The sequence below is a fragment of the Hoplias malabaricus genome, chromosome 3, assembly GCF_029633855.1.
Source record: "Hoplias malabaricus isolate fHopMal1 chromosome 3, fHopMal1.hap1, whole genome shotgun sequence".
Classification (NCBI taxonomy): domain Eukaryota; kingdom Metazoa; phylum Chordata; class Actinopteri; order Characiformes; family Erythrinidae; genus Hoplias; species Hoplias malabaricus.
This window is the reverse complement of record NC_089802.1, coordinates 22,643,367-22,667,724: the sequence shown is the minus strand read 5'-3', so window position 1 is coordinate 22,667,724 and position 24,358 is coordinate 22,643,367. Positions and strand designations below refer to the sequence as shown.

Sequence of the window (24,358 nt, the reverse complement as noted above, 5' to 3'; positions counted from 1 at the left end):
AGGAAAGTGGTCTCCCTCGGTAGCAGCTGACACTTTGTCAGGTTCAGCTGCAACCCAGCTTGCTGTATAGCAGTGAAGACCTCACTCAGGTTGGACAGCGCTGTGTCGAAGTCGTTGGCATGCACCAGCAGGTCATCTAGGTACACAACACAGCGGGTACGGGGAATGTGTGCCAGTACTCTTTCCATCAGCCTTTCAAATGTTGCCAGAGCATTGCGGAGTCCAAATGGCATCATGTTGAACTGCCACAGCCCTTGTCCCAGGGTGAAGGCAGTTTTTGGTCTAGCTTCAGGGACAAGCTCTACCTGCCAGTAGCCGCTGCGCAGGACAAGGGAGCTAAACAGCTGGAACTTGCAATAAGGTTGAGCGCATCATTTATCCGTGGAAGTGGATAGGAGTCCTTCTTGGTGATACCCCCTCAGCGTCCCACTCAGCGTTGAGAGGGCGGTAGTCTGCACAGAAATGCCAGTGGCCATCCTTCCTCCTCACTAAGACAACTGGGAAAGCCCACGGACTGCCAGAAGGTTCAATCACACCGGCAGCCGCCATCTCACGGATCATATCCTCCGCCACCTGTCATCTTGCAAGGGGCAACCAGTGTGGGCGAAGGCGAATAGGCAGAACCGGTGTCAATGGTGTGTTGGACTAGCCTGGTCCACCTGCAGTCTCTGTTGCTGGCAGCAAAAATGTCTATGTTGTCATCCAGGAGGCACTTTAACTTGTGGAGCTGGTCAGGGGTCAGCCCGGCACCACTGCATTGACATAGGTCATGGACAGCCATGGTTGTCTCAGCAGATGGGAGGTTGGCGGACCCAGTCGTTGGGGCTTGGACGAGAGGTGGCAATGCTGGGTCACAGGCAGTAGTTGATGTGGCACCAGGATCTGGAACCTGCTGGGGTGCAGCTTGCAACAAGTGACAACTTGCTTGCCTGCTTTTGATCTTCTTTCTACATATTTGACCACACTGGAGAGCCAAGGTCTTTGTGCCAAGGGTGATGGCCGGCCCTTGACACATCAACACAGGCCTCCCAGTGGCTCAGCAGGTCCAAACTGATGATGCACTGGTCCTGGATGATGGCGAGCCTGAACTCGTGTGCCAGCTCCATACCTCCTGCCAGGATTTGCAGTGACTTCCTCCCCTTCATGCCAGTCCAACTGAGTTTTGACTTGTAGCCACCCACCTGCTCGTGGATCGAGTGTGCTCAGGAGACTGCTCCGCTCCACTGTCGTTTCCCTGTGGGTGGGTAGCCCTGGCCTTTGGAGTTGGTGCAGGGCAGTCGCATGCCACATGGCCAGGCTCATCACATCGATAGCAATAGTCGGTTAGTCGCCGTGGACATCTTCAGGCTTCAAGGTTGAAGCTGGCAGACCTCTGCTATTTCCTCCAACCCTTCACAGTCTGCTGCTTTCACATATGGGTGGTGGGCGAGAGCTCTCTGCTGGTTTGGTCGTGAAGAGAGCACCAACTCAGCCCGTTCAGCTTCGTGGAGGGCCTCGATGAGGGACAGGGGCATAGCAAGGCCAAGGACATGTTGGCATATCCACTCCGGGGACAGACCTTGCAGAAAGGCATCTGCATCTGCGGCCACGGTGCCTAGGTTCTTTCCTTGGCGACAATGTTTGGCTGGTATTGCTCTGCTCTGGTCGGCGGAACACCGCTGCCCAAACTGCCTTTCCAGTGCCCGTGTGAGGCCACGCAGGTCTTGCTGCTACGCTGGGGCCAGATCAAGGAGCACCTGCAGTGCACCTCCTTCCAACACCAGGGCCAGGTGGGTGGCAGCCTCTTTGTTGCTCCAACCACTGTGCCGTGCCGCTAGCTGGACTTGTGAAAGATAGGGCTCCAACAGTGTCATCCCATTGTACTTGGGTAGCTTGGCTAGCATCTTGGGCATAGTTCCTGCCTGCTGTGAGCTAAACATAGGTGCTAGTATAGCTGTTTCATAAGTGGGAGAAGCTGTATCATTTGCTACTAGCTCACCATCTTCTGTGCGTTGTAGGCTTTCGCCCCTCCTCCCTGCCTGTGGGGGGCGGTGCAGTCGCGGTGCGCTGGCCCCATCTGGGTTGCTTTGCGGACATTGAACGTTGACTTGGCGCTGTATCACATCTCCAAGAAGGTGCAGATCCTGCTGTATGGCATGTTGCAGTTCCTCAATCTCTCTCTCCATTCTGGGAGGCGCTGTATCCTACTTCTGACACCAAATGTGGCGAGCACCAGAAGAAGAAAGAGGCTTCTTAGCTTTTCTGCTATTCCTGTGCCCACCTGGTGGTGCACCACAGAAACTGCACCTTTATTGACACAAGCCAGGACATCCAACACACAGGAAAAAATAGCCCAAGGTCATTAATTGCCATGCCCATCTCGGTCATGGGTGCTACCCACAATAACAGTGCATAACTGACATCACAAACCAGAAACAACAGTAAGAGCAAAACAACATCACTGACTAACTGAAACCATTAATAACTAGAACATCTAAGCATGAACACAAATAGTCCCATGAGCCTCTGCTTCAGTGGCACCTCCCATTGGCTGCCACAATATTTATTCTTGCCATCTCTTAATAGTAATGACTATTGCATTCTTACAGTGGAAATCTTTATTGATCTATTATTGTGCTCTCTGCACAACACAACACGTGGTCAGCCTTCCAGGGCTAACACAGACCTCCTGAGGACTCTAGTGTTCTCACTGGCATTTGTTTATCAAATGTCTTCTTCTGACCTTTAATCTGTCATGCAGTTTATTCACAGGCAGCGCTCCCACTGTGCCTCTCACTCTGGAACACTAATGGGTTGTTTCATTCATTGTAAAAGTCTTCAATTAGAGTCTTTTGGAGAGGGTCTTTCAAATGAGATCTTTTTAGGTCTTTTCAACATCATTTCAGTTGCCTACAAGAGTTTTCAATTAACCACAAATGGGTCTACACTTCTATTCAGCACACCAATCTAGGCTTATCTGTACTGTGTTCTTAGCTTGTTAAAAGTGTTCTCAGCATAGTGCAAGTTGGACCTCATGAGCAACATTGAGGAATGTGTCCTTTCACTAGGTGATTCATGTCTACCACAGGGTTGTTACTTTTTAAGCCTGGATCAGTGGGCATCCAAGTGTGATTTGATAGTTGGTTGCTTTAACACCCTTGAAGATAAACTTTCCACGCATGCTGACTTTGGTGTGTGTTGTGATGATAAATCTTATTTATTGCTCCTCTGTCCTGGAGGAGGTGAATTAGACGTTTGCTCTGAACTTGTTTTCCCACCGGTGCTTGGCCTTGCACATCATGCTCACTTGACCATCACGCCAGTCAATTACACTGTTCAATAGTACATGCTCCGCTCATCCATAATAAGGCCGAATCCATGATTTGGAGACAAATGGCCCCACAAGAGGTTTAAATATCTATTACATTGATATTAAATATCTATTACATCCCTGTTCTTTTACTTCACATATTGAGGTAGTGCCAACTATGATCTGAGTAGCTGATCTAAACCTTGCAGAGTCCAACTGATTGACATTCCAACACCTATTGATATTTTTCCTTAACTTTTTCTAGATGCATTTCTGTATCTAGATGTGTAAAAGTGGAGATGTTTGTTAAAAATAGGAAAACTTTGTGCAAGATTATTTATCAACAATATTGGGTGCCTCAAGAAGTAATATATTTTAATACATTCTTAACTTCAATACTGGCTGAGCTACAGGAAATCATGTAATAAAGCAGTACACTACCAACTAATCATTCTCCACTAAACTCACTATGTGTTAAGGCCTTTGTGCATGCTGCGGCACTGCTGATTGAATGCTCCTGGTACTGCATTAATAAATGTAGTGCATACATGCATGACATACTGCATTTTTCACTTAAAAATAAATTAGCATAAATATTGTATATACCTTTTATAAATTGATGCAAGTGAAAATTGATACATTGATTGATTCTCTTTATTAAATGTGTGGCTTCTTTAAAAAAAATCAGTTTTTTAAATTCATGTTCATGTAAATTATTATTATTATTATTATTATTGTTTTTTTTTTTTTTTTTTTTCATTGACTAGTTAAAAAAAAACATTTCAGGCATTTGTCATTTCACTATCCAGTGCCTTACTCATGTTGTCTGGTGTTTAATTCTTGTGTTGTAGTAGTGACAAGTTTTTATGTTGGACGAATACTTTGTCCTATAAAACAAAACGGGCAAACATGGCATAGACATGACTGAGAACTTCTCTATTCTCAGTGTTACCTTCAAAAATCAGCACGTCTGTCACGCTTACATCTCAGGACTCAAATTCCCAGAATGCACCTGTCAGTCACATGACTACCCGGCGGTCTCCCTCACCAGAATTCTAATTACACACACCTGTTTGTCTCCCTATATATACCTCACTCTGAGAACTGTTCCCTGCCGAGTATTGCTTTGGTTCTCCCATGCATACAACGCGTTCCCTTGTACTTTGTCTGACGGTCTCCTGTTGCCTACTTCCTGCCTGTGTTCCCGATTTACGTCTCCTGTCTTGTCCCTATTGGTATTGTCTGCATTCTCTGGTTTTCGAACTCTGCCTGTTTTTGACTACGGTTTTTGTCCATCCTCTGAGGTACTGTTTGCTCCTGTTTTTGAACTTTGCCTGCCTTGTGATTACTCTTTTGGATAACGACATTAAAAGGACTGTTAACTGTGTTCCGCGACTGTCAGCTTTCTGTTATGTCCTGACAGAATACTCGGCCAACATGCAGACAGCGGACACAGATGCCGTCAGAACGGCTATCACTAGTCAGGGCCAGATGCTAGGTCAACACCAGCAAATGTTGGCTAGCGTGACTCAATCTGTTGATTCTCTCGCTCAACAACAACTGAGTCAACAGCTCCAGCTGAAACAAGTGTTGGAGAGTGTTAACGCCCTTGTAGCTCGTATTCCTGCCCCTAGCCCTAATCCCAGTCCTCCTGTAGCGTCTGTCAGTTTGAACTCTCGTTATCCTGTCAGTAAACCGGAGATTTTTGAAGGCGATCCGGCCAAATGTAGCGGGTTTTTATTGCAATGTTCTATATTTTTTGAGAATTCTCCTCCCAGTAATGACCAGGCAAAAATCGCTTTTTTGGTCTCCCGTCTGTCTGGTAAAGCACTTGAGTGGGCCACCGCTATTTGGAACAGTATAGTCAGTAACACGTATCCCGAATTTGTCACTACTTTCCGGGAAGTGTTTGACCATGCTACTGAGGGAAGTTCTTGTGGTGAGATCCTTCTCACCCTTAAGCAAGGAGCCCGAACAGCTGCCGCTTATGCGTTAGAGTTTCGGACTATTGCTGCTGGTAGTGGTTGGAATGAACCTGCGCTCATTAATGTTTTTCGTAATGGTCTAAATCCAGAAATACTCACGGAACTGGCTTGTCGAGATGACGGATTGACTTTAGATCAGTTAATTTCTTTATCCATCCGCCTGGACCAACTCCTACAAAAACGTCCCCGGCCACCGTGTAAAAGACAAGAAGTTGTCAAGCGTCAATCCGCTCCTGGTTTTCTTTTTCGCCCGGTACAAGGTCAAGCTCCCTGTCCTAATCCTCCTTCGGATCCTATGCAATGCGATACTATGCGACTTTCTCATGAAGAGCGCCTTCGTCGTCTCCACGGTGGACTATGCTTATACTGTGGAGGATCTGATCATATTCGTCGTGATTGTACACGCTTACCTCCGCGAGTCCGGACTCAAAACCTGGAGAGGAATTTTCGTGCTAACTTGGTGAGTGTACCCACAAAAGGGTTAATATCAAAATCCTTTCTCATACCTGTCAAAGTGTACTGCCAAGGAACTTCTTTTGTCGTTTCAGCGCTAATAGATTCTGGAGCCGAAGGAAACTTCATTCAACAATCCCTCGTTACCCGGCTGGGAATTAAGACAAAACAGTTGTGCAAACAGATCCAAGTCCGAGCTTTTGATGGCCTTCCCGTTGGAGGAGATTTCATCTCACAAGAGACAGTTCCTGTTTGGTTCCAGACAAGTTTCCTGCATCACGAGTGGCTTTCGTTCTTGGTATTACCCAAGGCGGATTTTCAGATTATCTTGGGACTACCATGGTTAGAAATTCATAACCCAGCTATCTCATGGAGCCAACGCGAAATCACATCCTGGTCATCCTTATGCCACACAAACTGTTTAGCCCTTAAAAACATTTCTATCCATTCCACTTCCGTGGAGAGTCCAGATTCAACCATGTCAGTAGAAATTCCTCCCGTTTATTCCCAATACTTAGAAGTTTTCAGTAAAACAAAAGCTACTAAACTACCCCCGCATAGGCCATATGACTGTGCGATAGAACTTGTAGAAGGTGCTACCTTACCTAAATCACGTATTTATCCTTTGAATTTGGAAGAAGAAAGAGTCATGGAAGAGTACGTCAAAGAAGCTCTAACACAGGGGTTTATACGTCCATCAAAGTCTCCAATATCTTCGGGTTTCTTCTTTGTCAAAAAGAAGGACGGTGGATTAAGACCATGTATAGACTATCGTGCTCTGAACGATATAACCAAGAAATTTGTATATCCTCTACCCCTTATTCCAGTTGCATTAGAGCAACTTAGAGGTGCTACCATCTTCTCCAAGTTGGACCTTCGTAGTGCATACAATCTAGTGCGAATTAAGGAGGGTGACGAGTGGAAAACTGCTTTTAGTACTACCAAGGGACATTATGAGTATTTGGTAATGAGCTATGGGTTGGCAAACGCTCCATCTGTGTTCCAGGAGTTTATCAATGACATTTTTAGGGATATGTTGGGAAAATTTGTAATTGCATACATTGATGACATTTTGATTTACTCTCCAGATGTTAAAACTCACATAAAACAGGTCAGTCAAGTGCTTCAGCGGTTAAAGGAGAATAACCTTTTTGTCAAAGGAGAAAAATGTGAATTCCATCAACAAACCATTTCATTCTTGGGATATGTTATCAGTGTGTCTGGTATAGTCATGGACGACCAGAAGGTAGAGGCGGTCGTAAACTGGCCAGTCCCAACTAACGTGAAAGAGCTTCAACGCTTTTTAGGGTTTGCGAATTTCTACAGACGGTTTATTAGAAATTTTAGTTCTATTGCAGCCCCACTTACTGCTTTACTGAAGGGTAGTCCTCATCGTTTGTGTTGGTCTGCTCAGGCCCAAGGTGCTTTTGAACGTCTCAAGACAGCCTTCACTACCGCTCCCATATTAAAACATCCTAACCCTGAACTCCCCTTTGTGGTGGAGGTAGACGCATCAGAGACGGGTGTAGGGGCGGTACTATCTCAACGTAGTGGGGAACTTCCTAAGTTACACCCCATTGCCTTTTTTTCGCATAAATTATCACCTGCTGAACGAAATTATGGTATCGGGGATAGAGAACTTTTAGCGGTAAAGTTGGCTTTAGAGGAATGGAGACACTGGCTAGAAGGTTCTCTACATCCTTTCACAGTCTTAACTGACCACAAGAATCTGGAATATATTCGTTCTGCAAAACGTATGAACTCTCGACAAGCTAGGTGGTCGCTGTTTTTCTCCCGGTTCCGGTTTTCCATCACGTTTCAGCCAGGTAATCGTAACCTTAAAGCAGATGCGCTCTCTCGTTTTAATCAGAATGAATCAGAGGAGAAAGGTGAAGAATCAACTAAGTTTATACTACCTTCCTCCGTTTCGGTGGCAGCTATCAGATGGGAGTTAGATGAACTGATTGCACAGGAAAATCGGTCAAAAGGAGTATCTGAAGCTTGTCCGGAAGGCAAAACTTATGTACCGCCAGAATTCCGTAATAGGCTGATTACCTGGGCCCATTCGTCACTGTCATCAGGTCATCCCGGAGAGAGACGCACTACACAGCTTATTCTAGCACGTTATTGGTGGGGGTCAGTAAGAGCGGATGTACATGAATTTGTAGCATCTTGTTCGGTTTGTGCTCAGGCAAAAACACCTAAAACCCTTCCGGCAGGTAAATTAATGCCTCTACCTGTTCCAGAACGTCCCTGGTCGCATTTGGCGCTGGATTTTGTCACTGACCTACCTCTATCGGAGGGATTTACTACAGTCCTCACAGTCATTGATCGGTTCTCTAGAGGAGTTAAGTTCATCCCATTTCCTTCATTACCCACGGCCCTGGATACAGCTAAGGCTTTATATACACATATATTCCGTCATTATGGAATCCCTGAAGACATTTTATCTGATAGAGGTCCTCAGTTTACGTCACATGTATGGAAAGCTTTCTTTGAACATCTAGGGGTAAATGTTAGCCTCACCTCTGGATATCATCCCCAGAGTAATGGCCAGTGTGAACGGGTTAATCAGGAGCTGGGAAAGTTTTTACGAATTTATTGTCATGAGAATCCACAAGACTGGTTCCAGTACTTGGTATGGGCAGAGATAGCCCAAAACTCTTTGGTTAACTCGACTACAGGTCTCACCCCATTTCAGTGTATATTAGGTTATCAACCCCCGTTGGCACCCTGGACTGCAGCTACATCTGGAATTCCATCAGTCGACTCGTGGATGAAACGCAGTGAGGAGGTGTGGGAGAAAACAAATCTTCACATCACGGAGGCCCTTTCCCGATATAAGGAACAAGCCGATAGGAACAGATCAAATTCCCCGTTATTCCAGATTGGAGAAAGAGTATGGTTGGCTACAAAGGATATCAGGTTTGAGGGGAGGTGCAGGAAGCTCCTTCCCAAGTACACTGGTCCTTTTCGTATTTCTGATAAAATTAATGAAGTTACTTATAAGTTAGAATTACCTGCACAATACCGTATTGCTAACTCCTTTCATGTGTCTCTCCTCAAGCCTGTGGTCTCAGGCCCTTTGAATGAGTTGCAGCCCGACGACGTTCCGCCCCCGGCATTGGACGTTGGGGACTCTTCCACATATGCTGTGCGAGAGGTACTGGATTCTCGTAGACGTGGAGGAACTCTCCAATATCTTATTGATTGGGAGGGGTACGGTCCTGAGGAGCGTTCATGGGTACCAGCAAAGGACATCTATGATCCGGGTCTCGTGTTGGCGTTTCACTCTCGTCATCCTGAGAAGCCGGCTCCCCGTCCCAGAGGTCGCCCGAGAGGATCGGTATCTAATCCCGCTCCGTCCCTTCCTAGGTCTCGATCCAGAAACCCACGTCAATCTCAGTCCTCCGCATGTGCAGAAGTCCATAGCTCCGGTGACTCTGTTCCGCTGGGTGGTCGTCGTCGTGGTCGTCCTCGTTCCAGGCCTCCTCCGGTGTCTTCGGGGGGGGGTACTGTCACGCTTACATCTCAGGACTCAAATTCCCAGAATGCACCTGTCAGTCACATGACTACCCGGCGGTCTCCCTCACCAGAATTCTAATTACACACACCTGTTTGTCTCCCTATATATACCTCACTCTGAGAACTGTTCCCTGCCGAGTATTGCTTTGGTTCTCCCATGCATACAACGCGTTCCCTTGTACTTTGTCTGACGGTCTCCTGTTGCCTACTTCCTGCCTGTGTTCCCGATTTACGTCTCCTGTCTTGTCCCTATTGGTATTGTCTGCATTCTCTGGTTTTCGAACTCTGCCTGTTTTTGACTACGGTTTTTGTCCATCCTCTGAGGTACTGTTTGCTCCTGTTTTTGAACTTTGCCTGCCTTGTGATTACTCTTTTGGATAACGACATTAAAAGGACTGTTAACTGTGTTCCGCGACTGTCAGCTTTCTGTTATGTCCTGACAACGTCATACAAAAATCACATCATATAGAGCATTTTGTTACACATGACTACATAGGTAAGTAAGTAACAAGATTCGCTAATGCATTTGATTAATGATACTTTTTAATTTGCTAGGTTCACCTCAGCTTTTTATAGAATTTCTATAGGATATCACGTTCTACTTCAGCCTTCTAAACATAACAGGTTACTGTAATATTATTTATGTGTCTGTTGTGTGTATACTATATGCATGCAATCATCTGTGCAATAAGTCTATATGAGTAAGCTTAACCCTTAATGGGAAGAAGTATTGCCAAACTATGAGAGGAGAAGAAAACACCAGCAAGAGCAGGCCTACTGTGTACATTATATGAAAGGCCAATCATTTTCTTTTTGGTCGAGTGGCACGAGAGGTAATTGGCCTGAGATTTGTTCCCATAAAAGCAAGGTAGGCAATCCAAATATATCAGAGGTGATTTTCCCGGTGTGTTCCTCCTTTAATGGTTAGCTGCACTTCTCCATGTCCAGGTAAAATTCAATAGAGTGACCTTAGAGATGCATTCAAGGGACAGGGAAGATAACTATCGATTGGTAGAATTGTGGCTTATCAGCTCTCAGCCTGCAGATTGTACTCCTTTGGGAATTTGTGGGAGGAAGGCAATTAAATATAAAAGAAATAACAGTGACTCCAGGGAGTCTGCTTTTTTTTTTCTTTTCTCCATGATCTCTCAGTATGTCACTCATGATGAGGGGAAAAGCTATGCATCAATATGTTTTGTCCTTGGCCATAATATTTAACCTTAAAGTATGTATGAGTTTTGGTTTAGATTATTTAAAAATGGTGATTTTAATGCTAGTGTTCATGAACATAAAATATTAATACATCTTTTTTTTTAATATTCTGACAGTTGTCATTGTTAATATGCAACTGATAAACAGTTTATAGTAAAATCTCACTTGAAATAGAATTGTACATTACACAAAAACAAAATAACTTTAAAATATTTTTTCCAGGTTGATCTACTGTGTGGAACATCTGTTGTCAGTTGTATTGTTTGGAAACTAATTTATGAGAAAAGATATAAAGCAAGATGATCTTCTTGCAAAAGTTGTAAATTATTATTATTATTATTATTGTTATTATTATTATTATTATTATTTTGGATTTGAAGCCATCATTATTTTTTCCACCTGCTTTTCAAATCGATATAGGTAAGCTATGAGCTTTAATTGCAAGTATATTCAGAAGTGGAAACACCAATTTACTTTAATGAAGCACAGAAAGTCCATAAAAAGTTTTTTTTAAGTATGTAAATGTATGTTCTTACCCACAGCCTTTAGTGTAGCATATTTGTTGAGTTCTTTGCAAGACTGCTGTTGCTTGTACACATGGGCTATCTGGCTGAGAGCAGGATAAGGGTGAGGCTGATTCATGTTGTGCATCTGGGCCCCCTCTAAGATCAAAACAAAATAAAGATAAGAAGGTCAGAGCCTTGCGTCATCTTTACCTTTTTACCAGGGGTGCAAATCTCTGATCTCAAAGTACATAAGAGTACATAGGCAAAATGCTATTCAACCTACTGAGAAATTTCAGCACATGCAAGTGTGTTCAGGTCAATTTATGCTGATTAGTTATAGATCATTATCACCAACATAAACACCATCACCCCAAAAACACAGCTACATCACCAGAATTTTTGCTATATGCAACCCAGTGCTGGGGGCTTTATACTTCTCTACCCCATGATTGACATTGGTCATTGTGACCTTTGGGTCATGTGGAAGCTTCAGGCATCCCTTTATATTGGTCAGAGCTTTTCTGTGGTGATTACACAGTCTGTGTCTACAAACAGACAACTATATCAACAATGGCTTAAAATTACTTAGCTACAAGTAGCTGAATTCACTAATTAGAAGCATACTCTTAAAGTTGAATTGACATATCTCAATCAATTCCTCTGTATTTTCTACTTCCTAATGTCAGACATTTAGCAACAGCTTGAACGATGGTTTATGGTTGCTCTACAGCTCTTGTCCTACCTACAGTGTCACTATGGGGACCTAAAGAGAATGCACAACAAACATAATGGGATAAATCAACTCTGATCACAGTATTATGTTTATACAGTAACATACAAAAGTTTTGACATGCCATGTTATTGATATGTTGATTAAATAAAAATATGTTAATGCATTTACATACATGGAACTATATAAATATGATTGTACAGAAATCCAAAATTAAAACAAAAACAAAAATGAATAACTCCATATGAGCAAGCCAAATGTTAGTGTGGCAAGGGGAATTTGTTCAAAGAAGGAAGAAGAAACCTTGGAAGGAACTCTCATCTTTCTCTGGTTAAACTAATTATAAACAATAGAGGTTTAATATGAAACTGCACAGGTAGTAGCACTGGAGTCTGTATGCGTTTTGGAGGCAAAGGTTTTGGAGGTTTTAGGAAAGGTCTGTGTTGAATCATTCCCATCACATATCCAAGATTGCTATATGATGTTGCAGTAGAAAGTAGTGGAGTGGAGGCAGGGATTCCTGCAGTCAAGGTGGTACCTTTGTTGCCTGAGGGGGGCAGTTCATGAATTATGTGTTCTGTGTGGTGTTTGAATGCTTTGAGAAACTTACATGATGGGTTGAGTGTAGAGTCAACTCATTGAGGGAATCTGTTCATGAATTGAGTGCAAATTCAAATAATTTATTCAAAACATTTTTTACGAGCATGGGCTGCACATACTCTGACCTTGTGTACACACAGCCACGGGGAAACAGAGACGACACACAACTCACCTTAAACACGGGATTATACTTTAGAATGCGTGTTTGTGACTGAAAATTGAGGAATAATGCATTAAACGAGTCACAGAAAGTTCTTTGGAACTTTGAAGGATCTCTTATTATTGAATGTTTTTTACAATGGATTGATTAATCACAGATCAATGGACGTAGCAGAAAGCCACGCGCAAACACATTGGAAGCCTTGATAAGAAATTGAACAAACTGCACAAAACGAATTGTGCGGGTGGGTGGAGGGGGGTAAAGGACATTGTCAATGAAGGGTGGCCGCCCTAACTGTAAATCACTGCGGGAAACCATGGGAGGTGTGGTGTGTAGCATATTCAAGGGATGGAGGGCAGAACACTCAAAATATGTGAGCAAAAGACTTAAGCTACCATCAAAACTGATGGGGTGGGGGATTCTGAATCCTTGGAAATAGTAGAAAGCTTGCATCTAAATGGATGAGATTGTAGTGGAGTATGGGCCAAATATGAATACCGGACAATGAAGAAATAATGAAATGAAAGGTTTTGAATTAAACCTTTCTCACTCTGACCAGGACTTTCGTCTGGTCCCGAAGTCAGCATTCCACAGGATTGTTTGTGCCCGCGGGGTTGCAAAGCCCCACACACACGCACGCACATCAAAGAACCCTTTAAAGTAACACATGGCCCCAACACCCCCCTTTTCTCTTTTAACTAACAGGAACTGTCGAGATAACCAATTTTTATAATGCTTTTAAGAGACGGACCTCAAACAAAAGGAAGGGTTATAATCCCGCTTGGGACAAAGTGGCACCTCAATGTCTCGTTATCTCCACGGGAATCAACAGATGTTCAGAAAGGGGCGACCTCGAATTGAACCCCATTGACTCATCTAAGCGACAACCTACACATGGATCAACAGCGACCCCAAAGGGACACTGGCGAAACTACGCCTCGCTCGGAGCCGCCGGAAACCATAGCGGAAAATAGTTGAACTCTGATTATTTGTGTATAAACAGATGTATTAATGTCACTTTCTGTACCCTCAGATGAATGCCTACCTCATAATGAAATGTTGTATATTGTGGATTGTTTCTATCATGAAAAGAAATCCTACCTCTGAATAAGAGAAAACGGATTTCTATTCCTTTCTAGCGTATCATCATAAATGGGACCTAAAAATGAAACCTTATGTAAATGTTTGATATTAATAATCCAGTGTACTCATTGTTATATGTTGATAACAGGTATAAGAATTTCGATACGCGAAATTCATATTCTTTCTGTGAATCAATGACTCAAACCCCCTTCTACTCTCTCCCCCTCGCGAGAGTCACGTGAGACTGAATCTGTGTCCAATCAGAAAGAGGACGCCTCCCGTTAGGGCGTGACCGCGCCAGCCTTGAAAACACAGAGTCTCCGACAGAGTGTTGAGTTCGAAGTCAACAGAGTTACGAGAAGTTCTTCGAGCATCCGACAGAATCAGTTCAGCAGCCAAGAAGAGTTCAGCCGACGAGAAGAAACTTTGAACAACAAAGAAACACTTTCTTCTCCACGCCGACAACGAAACAAAGGAAAATCTCAGACTTCAGAAAAAGCTTACGAGAGACGTCTCGAAATTAGCTAAGAGTATGAAGTTTTACTAATACGTCGAGTAATTTGAATATCTTCTTTTCTTTTAATCGTGTTTATGTCTTATAACCCAATCTAAGTTTAATCTCACGACTGATCGAAGCAGGTGAACTTATTCGTGGCCAGAGTAAGGAAACACTGCCGAGATACCAAAAAGTCTCAGAATAAGTAAGTTTATTGAAGCGATTTTCAGTTCTGGAACTGCAGCAACCAGCGAACCTTTCGTCTAAGACGTCCATATTTTGGACTCTCCCACTCCGGACCGAAGGCCGAAGAGAGGATCCTGCCGCCTGCGTCATCACACTCCGGGTACGCCCGAGACAACTCAATCAATGAAGAAAGACCTCCACGCTAACTCAGCCTGGATGCTTCTGCGGTAAGAACCGAGAGACTAAGTGAGACGCCTCCACTCCCAGGACTTCAAAGAGCCTCTGCATCCAAACGAGTGGTGAAAATCGACGAAAAAGTAAGCTAAACTTATGCATTTCCAGAGCTGAAAACCGAATTAAGTTCTTGATAAATTTTGTATTAATTAAACCTTAGCTAGTAACTTTAGCCACAAGTCAGAAGCGCCTAGCTCACCTTTAAGCTCGAATCAGTTCCCCCTGCCGGACACCGTGAGATTACAAGGTTGTGCTATGTTAATTAAATACTTCTCTTTATTAATAAAACTCTCATTATTTGAAATCACAGTGTTTGCAATTTGTTTATTATTTTCCTGAAAATCCTGACATACTCATTTAGCATGATTATTATTCATTCTCAAACTAATTATTAATGTTTTAATTGCTTAAGCCAATTATAAATCGTAATTAATTTCATTAAGTCAAATATCAGAGATTGGAATAAGGTCAAGGCTATAAAACAAATTATAAAACTATAAATATAAATATAGAAATATATTTATATTTCACAGTGTATGACCAACATACACTACAAGATGGTTTATAATTAGGAATAAGTTCTTTAGAAAAATCTGCTATATTTAGATTCATGTAATTATAATCATACACAAGATAAGATGTAAAATTTGCCAACCCATTAGAGCTTCACATAGAGCCCACCCAAATCTCTTCCTACCGGCATCCACCTAATTTCTATTTTTCCAATTCAGTTACACCCTAAGGTTGCTGTGTCCGTTTATGATCGATCAGCAACCAGCTACTTTTAACATCTACGGTTACCCATTGAGTCCATCACATGAGTACCCAAACCACCCACTGCATCACTAACTCTTCACAGGTGTCATCTGTGTTTCACTGAATTAAGCACACAACAACTCCAGAAGGCTCAACAGTGAAGTCTGGTGTCCCAGACCCACCCCCCTACATGTTAGTCCTACCTTACACTTAAGAATCAACAACTGTAAATCCACACTGGCCTCCTTGCTGTACTACTAAGGCTGTGCCTAGTACCACTGGCAATGTTAATGCATGCTCAGTGCCACCAGTTCCATGTAATCATTACATGCTACACCACCAACCACCACAACAGCACCTCTACAGTGCATTTCCCCAACTAGTCTGTGCTCTCCTTATCCACAACGACTGACTAGATCTTTCAGCTATTTCTGATAACTCCTTCACTGCTGCCCTTAGTTTCCAGCCCCTGATGCCAAACTGCCCAAGAAGGGATGTGGCAGACTTTGCTACCAATCCCCTAACACCTATCTCCATTGGTCTAACATGTGCCTGCCACACATGTTCCCTCATCTCAGCCGCCAAGTCTGCGTACTTCAGCTTCTTCCTTTCGAATGCTTCGTCTACTGCATCCGCAAATGGATCTGTTAACTCTATGAAATAAACTATCCGTTTACTTTCAGAGTACAGCACCATATCTGTCCTCAGTGTAGTTAATGCTATGCACTCTGGGACCTTGAGTTTTTTTTACCTTTGTCCACCAGCAATTTCCAGTCTCTTGCTTCGCAAGAACATTAAGTAAACAAGATTTATTAGTAGAGTGATTTTTACTCTGTTCTTCAGTGCTGAGGAACCACATAGGACCATCATAAAAAAGGTATTACTGTCTGTCACAGCTAGACTGAAAATAGTCCATGAAACTAAATTATCAAGCCAGGAGCATCCTGTGACCACTGATGAAGGATGAGAGGATGACTAATACAAACTGTGTAGCAAACAATCACCTACAGTCTATGACTTTACACCTACAGTGTGGATCAAGATGTGGGTGTGTGTAACACAGCGGAGAGTGAGTGGGCTTATCAATGCAACATACAATAATACACCACCACCCCACCACCTCAGTGTCACTGTAGTGCTGAGTATGATCCACTACATAAATAATACCTGTTCCGTGGTGGTCCTGTGGGGGTCCAGGGTGAAATGGGTCTAACCAAGCATGCAGAGCATCTTCACCACAAGCACACAGAGGTTTCTTAATGACAGAGCAAGCATCTCAGTGAACACTCTCCCTATCAATTATGATGATCTTAGCACAAAGAGGATTCTTAGATTATGGAGAGCATCACAATGAACACCCGCTCTACAAATTAAGATGATTTACAGTAATCACATAGATCCTTTTGACCAGTGAAGCTCAAACCTTTGCACAGGGCTGTAACTGATAAGCCAAAAGTGGATTTATGCTTGTACTGAACTGTACTGTACTGTGCTGTAGAGGCCAGTGACACTGTAATATGCTCAGTGCTTCTCTATAACATAGTGACAGATAGGGATGCAGATGGATGAAAGAATGATGTGTGGATGCAGGCTGCTATATTGATTTCCCTCTTGCCTCAAGCTGCTGTGCTAGAGAAGGATTGTCAGCTGTGAGTGACGATCAAAGTGCTGTAACCTGCCACTGTAGCTATCAGCAAGCAGCTCCTGTTGTCACTAATTAATCACTTAGCCTTGCTGCTGGGCGGCTGACACACACACACACATACATTTACAGGTTTGTTTTTCTACAGTGTCAGGACTTGTATTCGTACACTTGGAACAAAAGCGTATATCTACAATTTGATAAATATACAGGAGATGAGAAGAAATATTACTAGATTCCAATAAAGGCAGATGAAAAAAGTTCTAATTCTAGGTCATTCCGGGCCATTTCTATCGGATAAGTATAAATCCAAAGATATGCAGTTATCATGAGTAAATTCACCACATGTTGCACCCTTTGTCAACACAGACATTCAATTGTTCATGCATGGCTTCTATTATCTACACAGAAAAATGCTGGAGAGGGATTTGAGAAATTCTGGAACAGCTGCATATTTGGCCAAATATTAAAAGCTCGGTGCTACATTAGAGCAAGAGAGGTAGAAACACCCCAAGCGTCATGTTTTAGAGTAGTATTTCTTTGTTCTTTGGTATAATGGAGCAATATTAAAAAAATTCAAAATTCTTAAGTGTAGTATCATTCGTGATGCAGAATCCTGCTTTCTGAAGATGTGTTGGATGAGAAAGTCTCCAAAAACATTTGGTAAACAATTGTGACCTCAGCTTTAAAAAATAAATAAATAAAAAAAATAAATAAAAAAAGTCTTTGCAGCCTGTGCCTCACTGTGAAAGAATCAGTATTTTGCATTTTTGTACTATGAAACATTCTGATGAAATTGTCACTAACCTTTCTGTCAGAGCCCCTGTCAGAGCAGATCCTGATCTAATATTATGCCTTCTGTAGAACATATTCAATTGTAAAATGATAAATCACCTCTCCAGGTGTTTTACTTAGGCATGGTTTAGCAAAATAATAATCAATAATTTCTCTGCTATTGTCCCCATCTACTAATCAAACATTGGCTAAGAGATGGGCCCTTCCACTGACATCTGTTGATTCATCAACTTAAACTAATAGGAAAATTTCGCATTTGATCTTTCTTTTTTTTTCTCCAATTTGTTTTCAAATGACTTCAATATCTGCAGACACATCACTGATTCAATTTCCAGTTGCACAATCCAACAGTCAGGACCTTTGCAAATTCTTTCACTAATGGTGTGCCTAGAATTTTGTTTGCCTTTTATGCTGGCAATATGACCAACTCAGTGTCTGTGTGTAGCTTCTTTGCCTTACGTACTAACAAAGCCATTAGTTAGCTAGCCTGCAGCGCTTTATCTGACATTTTGCAGACATACTCATCAGTTGCTTTGTCAATTTTGTTGACTTTGCCAGCAAATAAAGCACTCTTGCTGCCTAGTGACAAATGATTTGTTGTCAGGTTGCTTGGAAAGATTGCTTAGTTTGACAATTTTATACTACATACCAGGCACAAAGAGAGAGGGCACAATGGATGCTTAATAAAGATAACACCATACACAAATTAGCTGTACAAAGTAGCTGTCTTTCTTTGTCTAGCTGCTGGCCTATACTACACTTTCTGCTCAGCTGCAACTGGATGATAAAGTTCATGACCCAGATTTAGTGTCATCTCCTTTTGGAGACTTTCTTCACAAAAACTCATTCATTGTCTGTTACTGCTTGTCCAGTTCAGGGTCATGGGGGGTCCAGAGCCTACCCGGAATCACTGGGTGTGAAGAAGGAACACACCCTGGAGGGGGGCGCCAGTGCTTCACAGGGCGACACACTCACACCTTCGCTCACACACTCACACCAATGGACACTTTTGAGTAGCCAGTCCACCTACAGATACGGGGAGAACACACCAAACTCCTCACAGACAGTCACCCAGAGTGGGACTCAAACCAACAACTCCAGATCCCTGGAGCTGTGTGACAGAAGGCACTGCATGCGCCACCGTGCCGCCCAATACCATTTTCTTTGAAAACATTTAGTTGTTGCATCCACAAATGCAAGATGCAAACAAGAAATCATATGTAAAGCATTACTTTGTTTGGGATCAAGCTCTTTTCAGGTGGACTGATGTGAAGTGGAAAAGTGTCCAGTGTTCCAGACTGAAGAAGATGGGGACAATCCATCTTGTAATACAGTTTAAAAGCCAGCAGTGATGGTATGTGGGTGCATTAGTGCATATGTTATGGGTGACTTGCACATCGGTGAAAGTCCTGTTAATGCTGAATAAATATATAAATTTTGGTATTAAGCACTGCCATCCAGACAGCTAATCTAAACCATTAAAATCAAAACTGTATCCAATGCTGGTGAACTTATAAACGCTTGCCATGAACACAGGGTATTATTCTTCTAGTCCAAGTCCAAATTTTCTAACACTTAAACCATCATAGACAAGCTAACATCATCTAAAACGAGCCTCCAGCAATGAATGCTTTAGCTTGGCTGCTACGCTGCTTTTTCAGCTGTGTAATTACGTTATTAAATATAGCATAATTAGTATAAATAGTACAGACAAACTTTTTGCTATTGAAATTCAAAACGTGACCTTCAAAGGGCATCACGTTTTAGAGCAATGTATGTTTGTTCTCTGGTGTAATGAAGCATTATCCAATATATCTGAGTTGAGATGGAGTGTCATTTGTGTTGAAGAACTATGCTTTCAAAAGATTCCTTGAATGAGAAAGTCTCCTAAAACATATGCATAATGTTGACCTTCGCCCTGCGAATGATTGGCACCCCCTCCAGGGGTGTTAAGCAGTTACAGGCAATGAATTAATGAATTGTGACCTTTAAAAAATGCAATGGTTTTTCAGCATGTTTGCAACCTGTGCCTCCCTGTGGAAAAAAAGCAGTGTTTTGCACATTTGGTTTTGTGCTATTAACATACTTATGAAACTCTTGGCACTAACCATCATGGCAGTGGCAGAGCAGATTCTGATCTACTTTTTTCCCCTCCTTTAGAAGATATTGAGTTGTAACATGATAAATCATGGCGATGTTTAGCAAAATGATTTTAAGTTTTATTATGTTATAACATTTAGACCAGTGGTCACCAACATTTTTATGTGTGAGATCACCTTTTGAAATCTGAACAAATGAAAGATCGACCAGCATACATACCAGGCTTAGGCTACTTTAAAAACAAATGTAGCTGTATATGTCTCTATAGCCTCCAATATCAAAATGAAACTGTTTACTTCATTAATGTACAGCTAAGTATTGGCTGTGTTGGTGCTCAGTGCTTGAGGCTGTACACTGTCTGCAACGTCTAAGGAGGTGTTCTGACAAACTGTGCATGCTCATACCCACAATTTTGAATGTTTTTTTTTGTTTGTTTGTTTTTTATGGTAACTGTATTTATGAATCAAATGCGCAAATAAAGTATCAATATATAGCGCTAAACAATTTATTATTAGACTAAGGCTGTGCATATTTCCTGCTTATTCTAGACTTGGGAGCATTTTCTAATATACTTCTTTTAAGTTATCAAAATATGCTCTCTACTGTTCTTAGGCAGCTGTGTGTATAAAAATACACAATGGTTGCTCATTTTGACAAGGTAGCACATCTCGACAGAATACTGGAGTGTATGACTCTCGTGTGTATTGTAATTTGTAATCAGCATTAAATAATGGAACAGAAACTGTCAGTGCCGCCACCGTGTTGGCTCAGACAGGGCAGAGACGGTACACAGCAGTAGCGCCGGTCAGGGAAGCGAATTCGCATGTCATATTTGCGTTATATGTCTATATGTCCACAGCGTTATATTTCCCTGCTTAATTAGCAGTAGCTTGCGAACCACTGCTGATACAGAATGATGCAGCTATGGTAACTTAAAAGCAATACTGGAACAGCCATGATATATCGCATAATATATTGACTTGCATGGTCTTGGAGATCAACCTGTCAATCGCGGATTGACTTGTTGGTGATCACTGACTTAGACCAGCAAAGAACATCTAAGATAATCTAAAACTTGCAACCAGCAATGAATGTCTTAGCTTGGCTGCTACACTACTTTTTCATTACTAGTCACATTTATATAGTACAGCCAAATGTCCTACCACTATATTATCAAGGGTTAAAAAACTTCTTCATGACACAAATGCGGCAAACTTTATGCCATTGAAATTCAAAGACTGACCTGAAATCTCTTCAGGTGTGTGGAATCTGCTGTGACTTCAGGCCAAATCTACAGAAGTGAAGCAAGCTCCTTTCCTAACATGCATTTATCCCACCTAGACTTCAAACACGTCTCTGGCCTGTCCAAGGAAGCTTTTTGCACACACCCTGCATCCCAGCACTGCTCTCTGGTGCTGAAACATGTGAGAAAAACAAGACTAGAATAAAGGCGTGTACCAAAATCATGCTGTTCAGCTATGGTGCCAAATTTTGGTAATTTTTGCTTGTCTTGTACACAGAAATTAAAAAGCATTACATAGAAAATATTTATTAATTCAACATTCAAACGTATTAAAATAAATCACAAAACTTCCTCATGACAAATGTTTGAATTAATTCAGCCTGTGAATATTTCTATATGGATTCTCAAATTAAATTATGCTTTAGGCTAAACCCAGGGAAATTTTTTTTGAGGGTAGGGGCTGTTGGCTCACCCCCCTTGTCCTGCGGTCGTAGGCTAACAGGGACCTCTGGGGGATCCAAGATTGAAGAAATCCCTCATGAGTGCACCCATCAGACCCCCTAAATCCTCAACAGCTCCAGCATGTGCCCTGCGAGCAGCACAAGCCCCTGCCTTCGTGGATGTCGTCGCAGGGCTCCCTGCCTCCATGGGCGTCTCTGCAGGATCCCCTGTCCCTGAGGACGTCATTGCTCCTGTCCCTACGAAGGCATCTTCCACAGCCGCTCCTGTCCCTGAGATGGCGGCTTCCACAGCCGCTCCTGTCCCCGTGAAGGCGGCTTCCACGGCCGCTCCTGTCCCCGAGAAGGCACCAACCACCGCTCTGGTTCCTGTGATGGCGGCTCCCCCGGCCGCTTCTGCACTGGTGAATGTGGCCCCGGCTGCTTCTGCACCTGTGACTGTGGCTCCGGCCGCTTCAGGTTGTGTCCGTAGGTCGGCCCCAAGGACTTTGGGGCTGATTCCTAAAGCTGTGTCCAGGCTGGCTTCTCGGACTGCCCCACAGACTTTTGCCAGTCCTGGGCACCCCCTGGTTGTTTTGGTTCCCCTGTCTGTCCCTGTCCTGGTTCCTGTTTCTGTCCTAGTCCCTGTACCTGTGTCTGTAGTGGTCTCTGTCCCTGTCACTGTGTTTTTTCTGTCCCCGTAAACGTCCTGGTCCCTGTTCCCCTGCCAAGTCCTGTCCAGTCCCGTTAATCCAGTTCAGTCCCGTTTCAGTCTACTGTCTTGTCACCTGTCTCTTCTCCTGTCCAGTCTCCAGTCCAGTCCCCGTTTCAACCCTCTGTCCAGTCTCCAGTCCGGTCCTTGTTTCAACCCCCCTTGTCCAGTCTCCAGTCCAGTCCCCGTTTCAACCCTCTGTCCTGCCTCATGTCCAGCCCCAGTACCAAGTCCTGTCACCTGTCCTGTCTCCATTCAAGTTCCCAGTCTTTAATTATGTCCAGTCCCCCTACCCATCCAGTGTCCAGTCTAATGTCCTGTCCCCTGTTCAGTCATCTGTCTTGTCTCACATCCGGTCCACTGTCCTGTCACCTGCTCCTGTCCAGCCTTCTGTCTCTAGCCCCGTTCTGTCCCCAGTCTTTTCTCCATTCTCTACGCCTGTCCAGTCTCGGTCCCCATCCAGTATCCAATCCAATGTCCAGCACCCTGTCCTGTCACATGCGCCTGTCCCATCTTCCGTCTCTGGTTCTGTCCTGTCCTCAGTCTTGTCTCCCGTTCCTAAACCTGTTCAGTCCCCAGTCTTGTCTAGTTCCTGTCCAGTGTGCAACCCCAGTCTCCTGTCAAGATTTGTGTTTCCACTCCCATCCTGTCTAGTCCTTTCCAATCCCCAGTCCTGTCTCCTGTCGCTACCCTTTGTCAGTCTCCTGTCTTGTCCCAAGTCCAGTCCCCAGTTTCCGGTCCTGTCAAGTCCCCAGCTCCATTTCCTGTGTCTGTTCCTGTCTTGTCCTGAGTCTTGTCACCCGTTGGTTCATTGTCTTGTTTTCCATGCTCTCTCCTGCGCCAGCTCCTGGGGGGTTTAGGTGTATGCGCACTGGGAGTTGTGCATTCAGGAGAGGGCATCTGTCATGCCCTTGTCCTGTCGTGTCTGTTTTCCCTGCCATGTGCTCTCTTAGCACATGGCTCTGTTTATTGTCCATGCCCCTAGTCCCGCCTTTGTTCCTCCTCCTTGTCAGTGTCCTCATCAGTGTCATTTGTAACCCTGCCACCTCGTTATCTGTTTCAGGTGTCCCTTGTCTGTGTGGTGTATTTAAGTTCCCTTGTCCCTCTTCCTCGTGTTGGACATTCCACGTTTGCTTGTCTGTCTTGACTGTTTCTTGATTTGATTCCCATCCCTGGTCTGTCTGTTTCTTCCTTGTGCTTTGTGAGTTGTTTGGTTTGACTATTTGTATTACTCAGTTTAGTTCTATGTTCTAGTTTAGTTTGTTTAGTTCTGTGTTCTAGTTTTATTCTGTGTTCTAGTTTAGCCTCTGTAGCTCTGTCTGTTTAGCTCTCTCTCTGTCCAGTTCCGTTTGTCCATGTCTCTCTGTGTAGGTCATTCTTTCAGTCTCTCTGTCACGCCCTCGTCCTTTCAGGTCTGTTGTCCCCGCCATGTGCTTTATCTGCACATGGCTTTGTCTGTTATTGTCCTTGTCTCCGCCCTTGTCCCGCCTCCTCGTCTGTGTCATTTGTTAACCTGCCCCCTCGTTATCTGTCCAGGTGCATCTTGTCTGTGTCTAGCATTTAAGCCCCCTTGTTTCCTGTCCTGTTTGTCGAACATTTCTCCGTTGTCCTATGTCAAGTCGGTTATGTTATCTGTCTGTCTTCGAAGCTTCCCCCATCATCGTTTTATTTCCTTTGTCGTTGTTTCACTTTTGTTTTGTCCCAAGTCATGTCGTGTTGTTTTTCTCCCATTTTCTAGTCAGGTCTTGTTTTAGTAGTTTTGTCGTTCTGTGTATCTCCTGTCCATAGTAGTTTAATATCCTTGTCTTGTTGTTTCCTTTGTAGCTTGTCTTTGTTTTGTTATATCTTTTGTTATACTAAACCCATCGTGTTTTAGCAAGTGCGTCCGCCTCCGTCAGTCTGCCCCGTGATCCGTGACACTCTCTCTGTCTAGATCTTTCTTTATCTAAGGTTCCTGTCATGTTGTCCTAATTTGTCTATCTGTTTTGTTATCTTCTGTTTAATAAAAATCACTGTATTTTAGCAAGTGCGTCCGCCTCCCGTCAGTCCGCACGATTCTGACACTGGCATAAAACTGCAGTTCTGCAGCTCTGCAGAATTGGAACAAAACTGCCTAATAGATTATAGATCTTTGAAGATAATCTTGATTAATGATAAAAGCCCCTGGATACATGAGGAAGAAAATAAGATTGTGTCCTGATATCATGGACTCCA

At 43.3% G+C, this 24,358-nt stretch overlaps 1 protein-coding gene across 2 annotated transcripts in view; it reads right to left on the bottom strand.

The window, feature by feature from the left end:
• The window catches only part of shisa9a (shisa family member 9a), a 112,837-nt gene that overhangs the window by 5,038 nt on the left and 83,441 nt on the right, over positions 1-24,358 (bottom strand). For both annotated transcript variants that reach the window (XM_066664501.1, XM_066664502.1), the window contains exon 3: positions 11,001-11,126. In XM_066664501.1, coding sequence (XP_066520598.1) covers positions 11,001-11,126 — 126 coding nt within the window. The remainder of the gene's footprint in view (positions 1-11,000; positions 11,127-24,358) is intronic.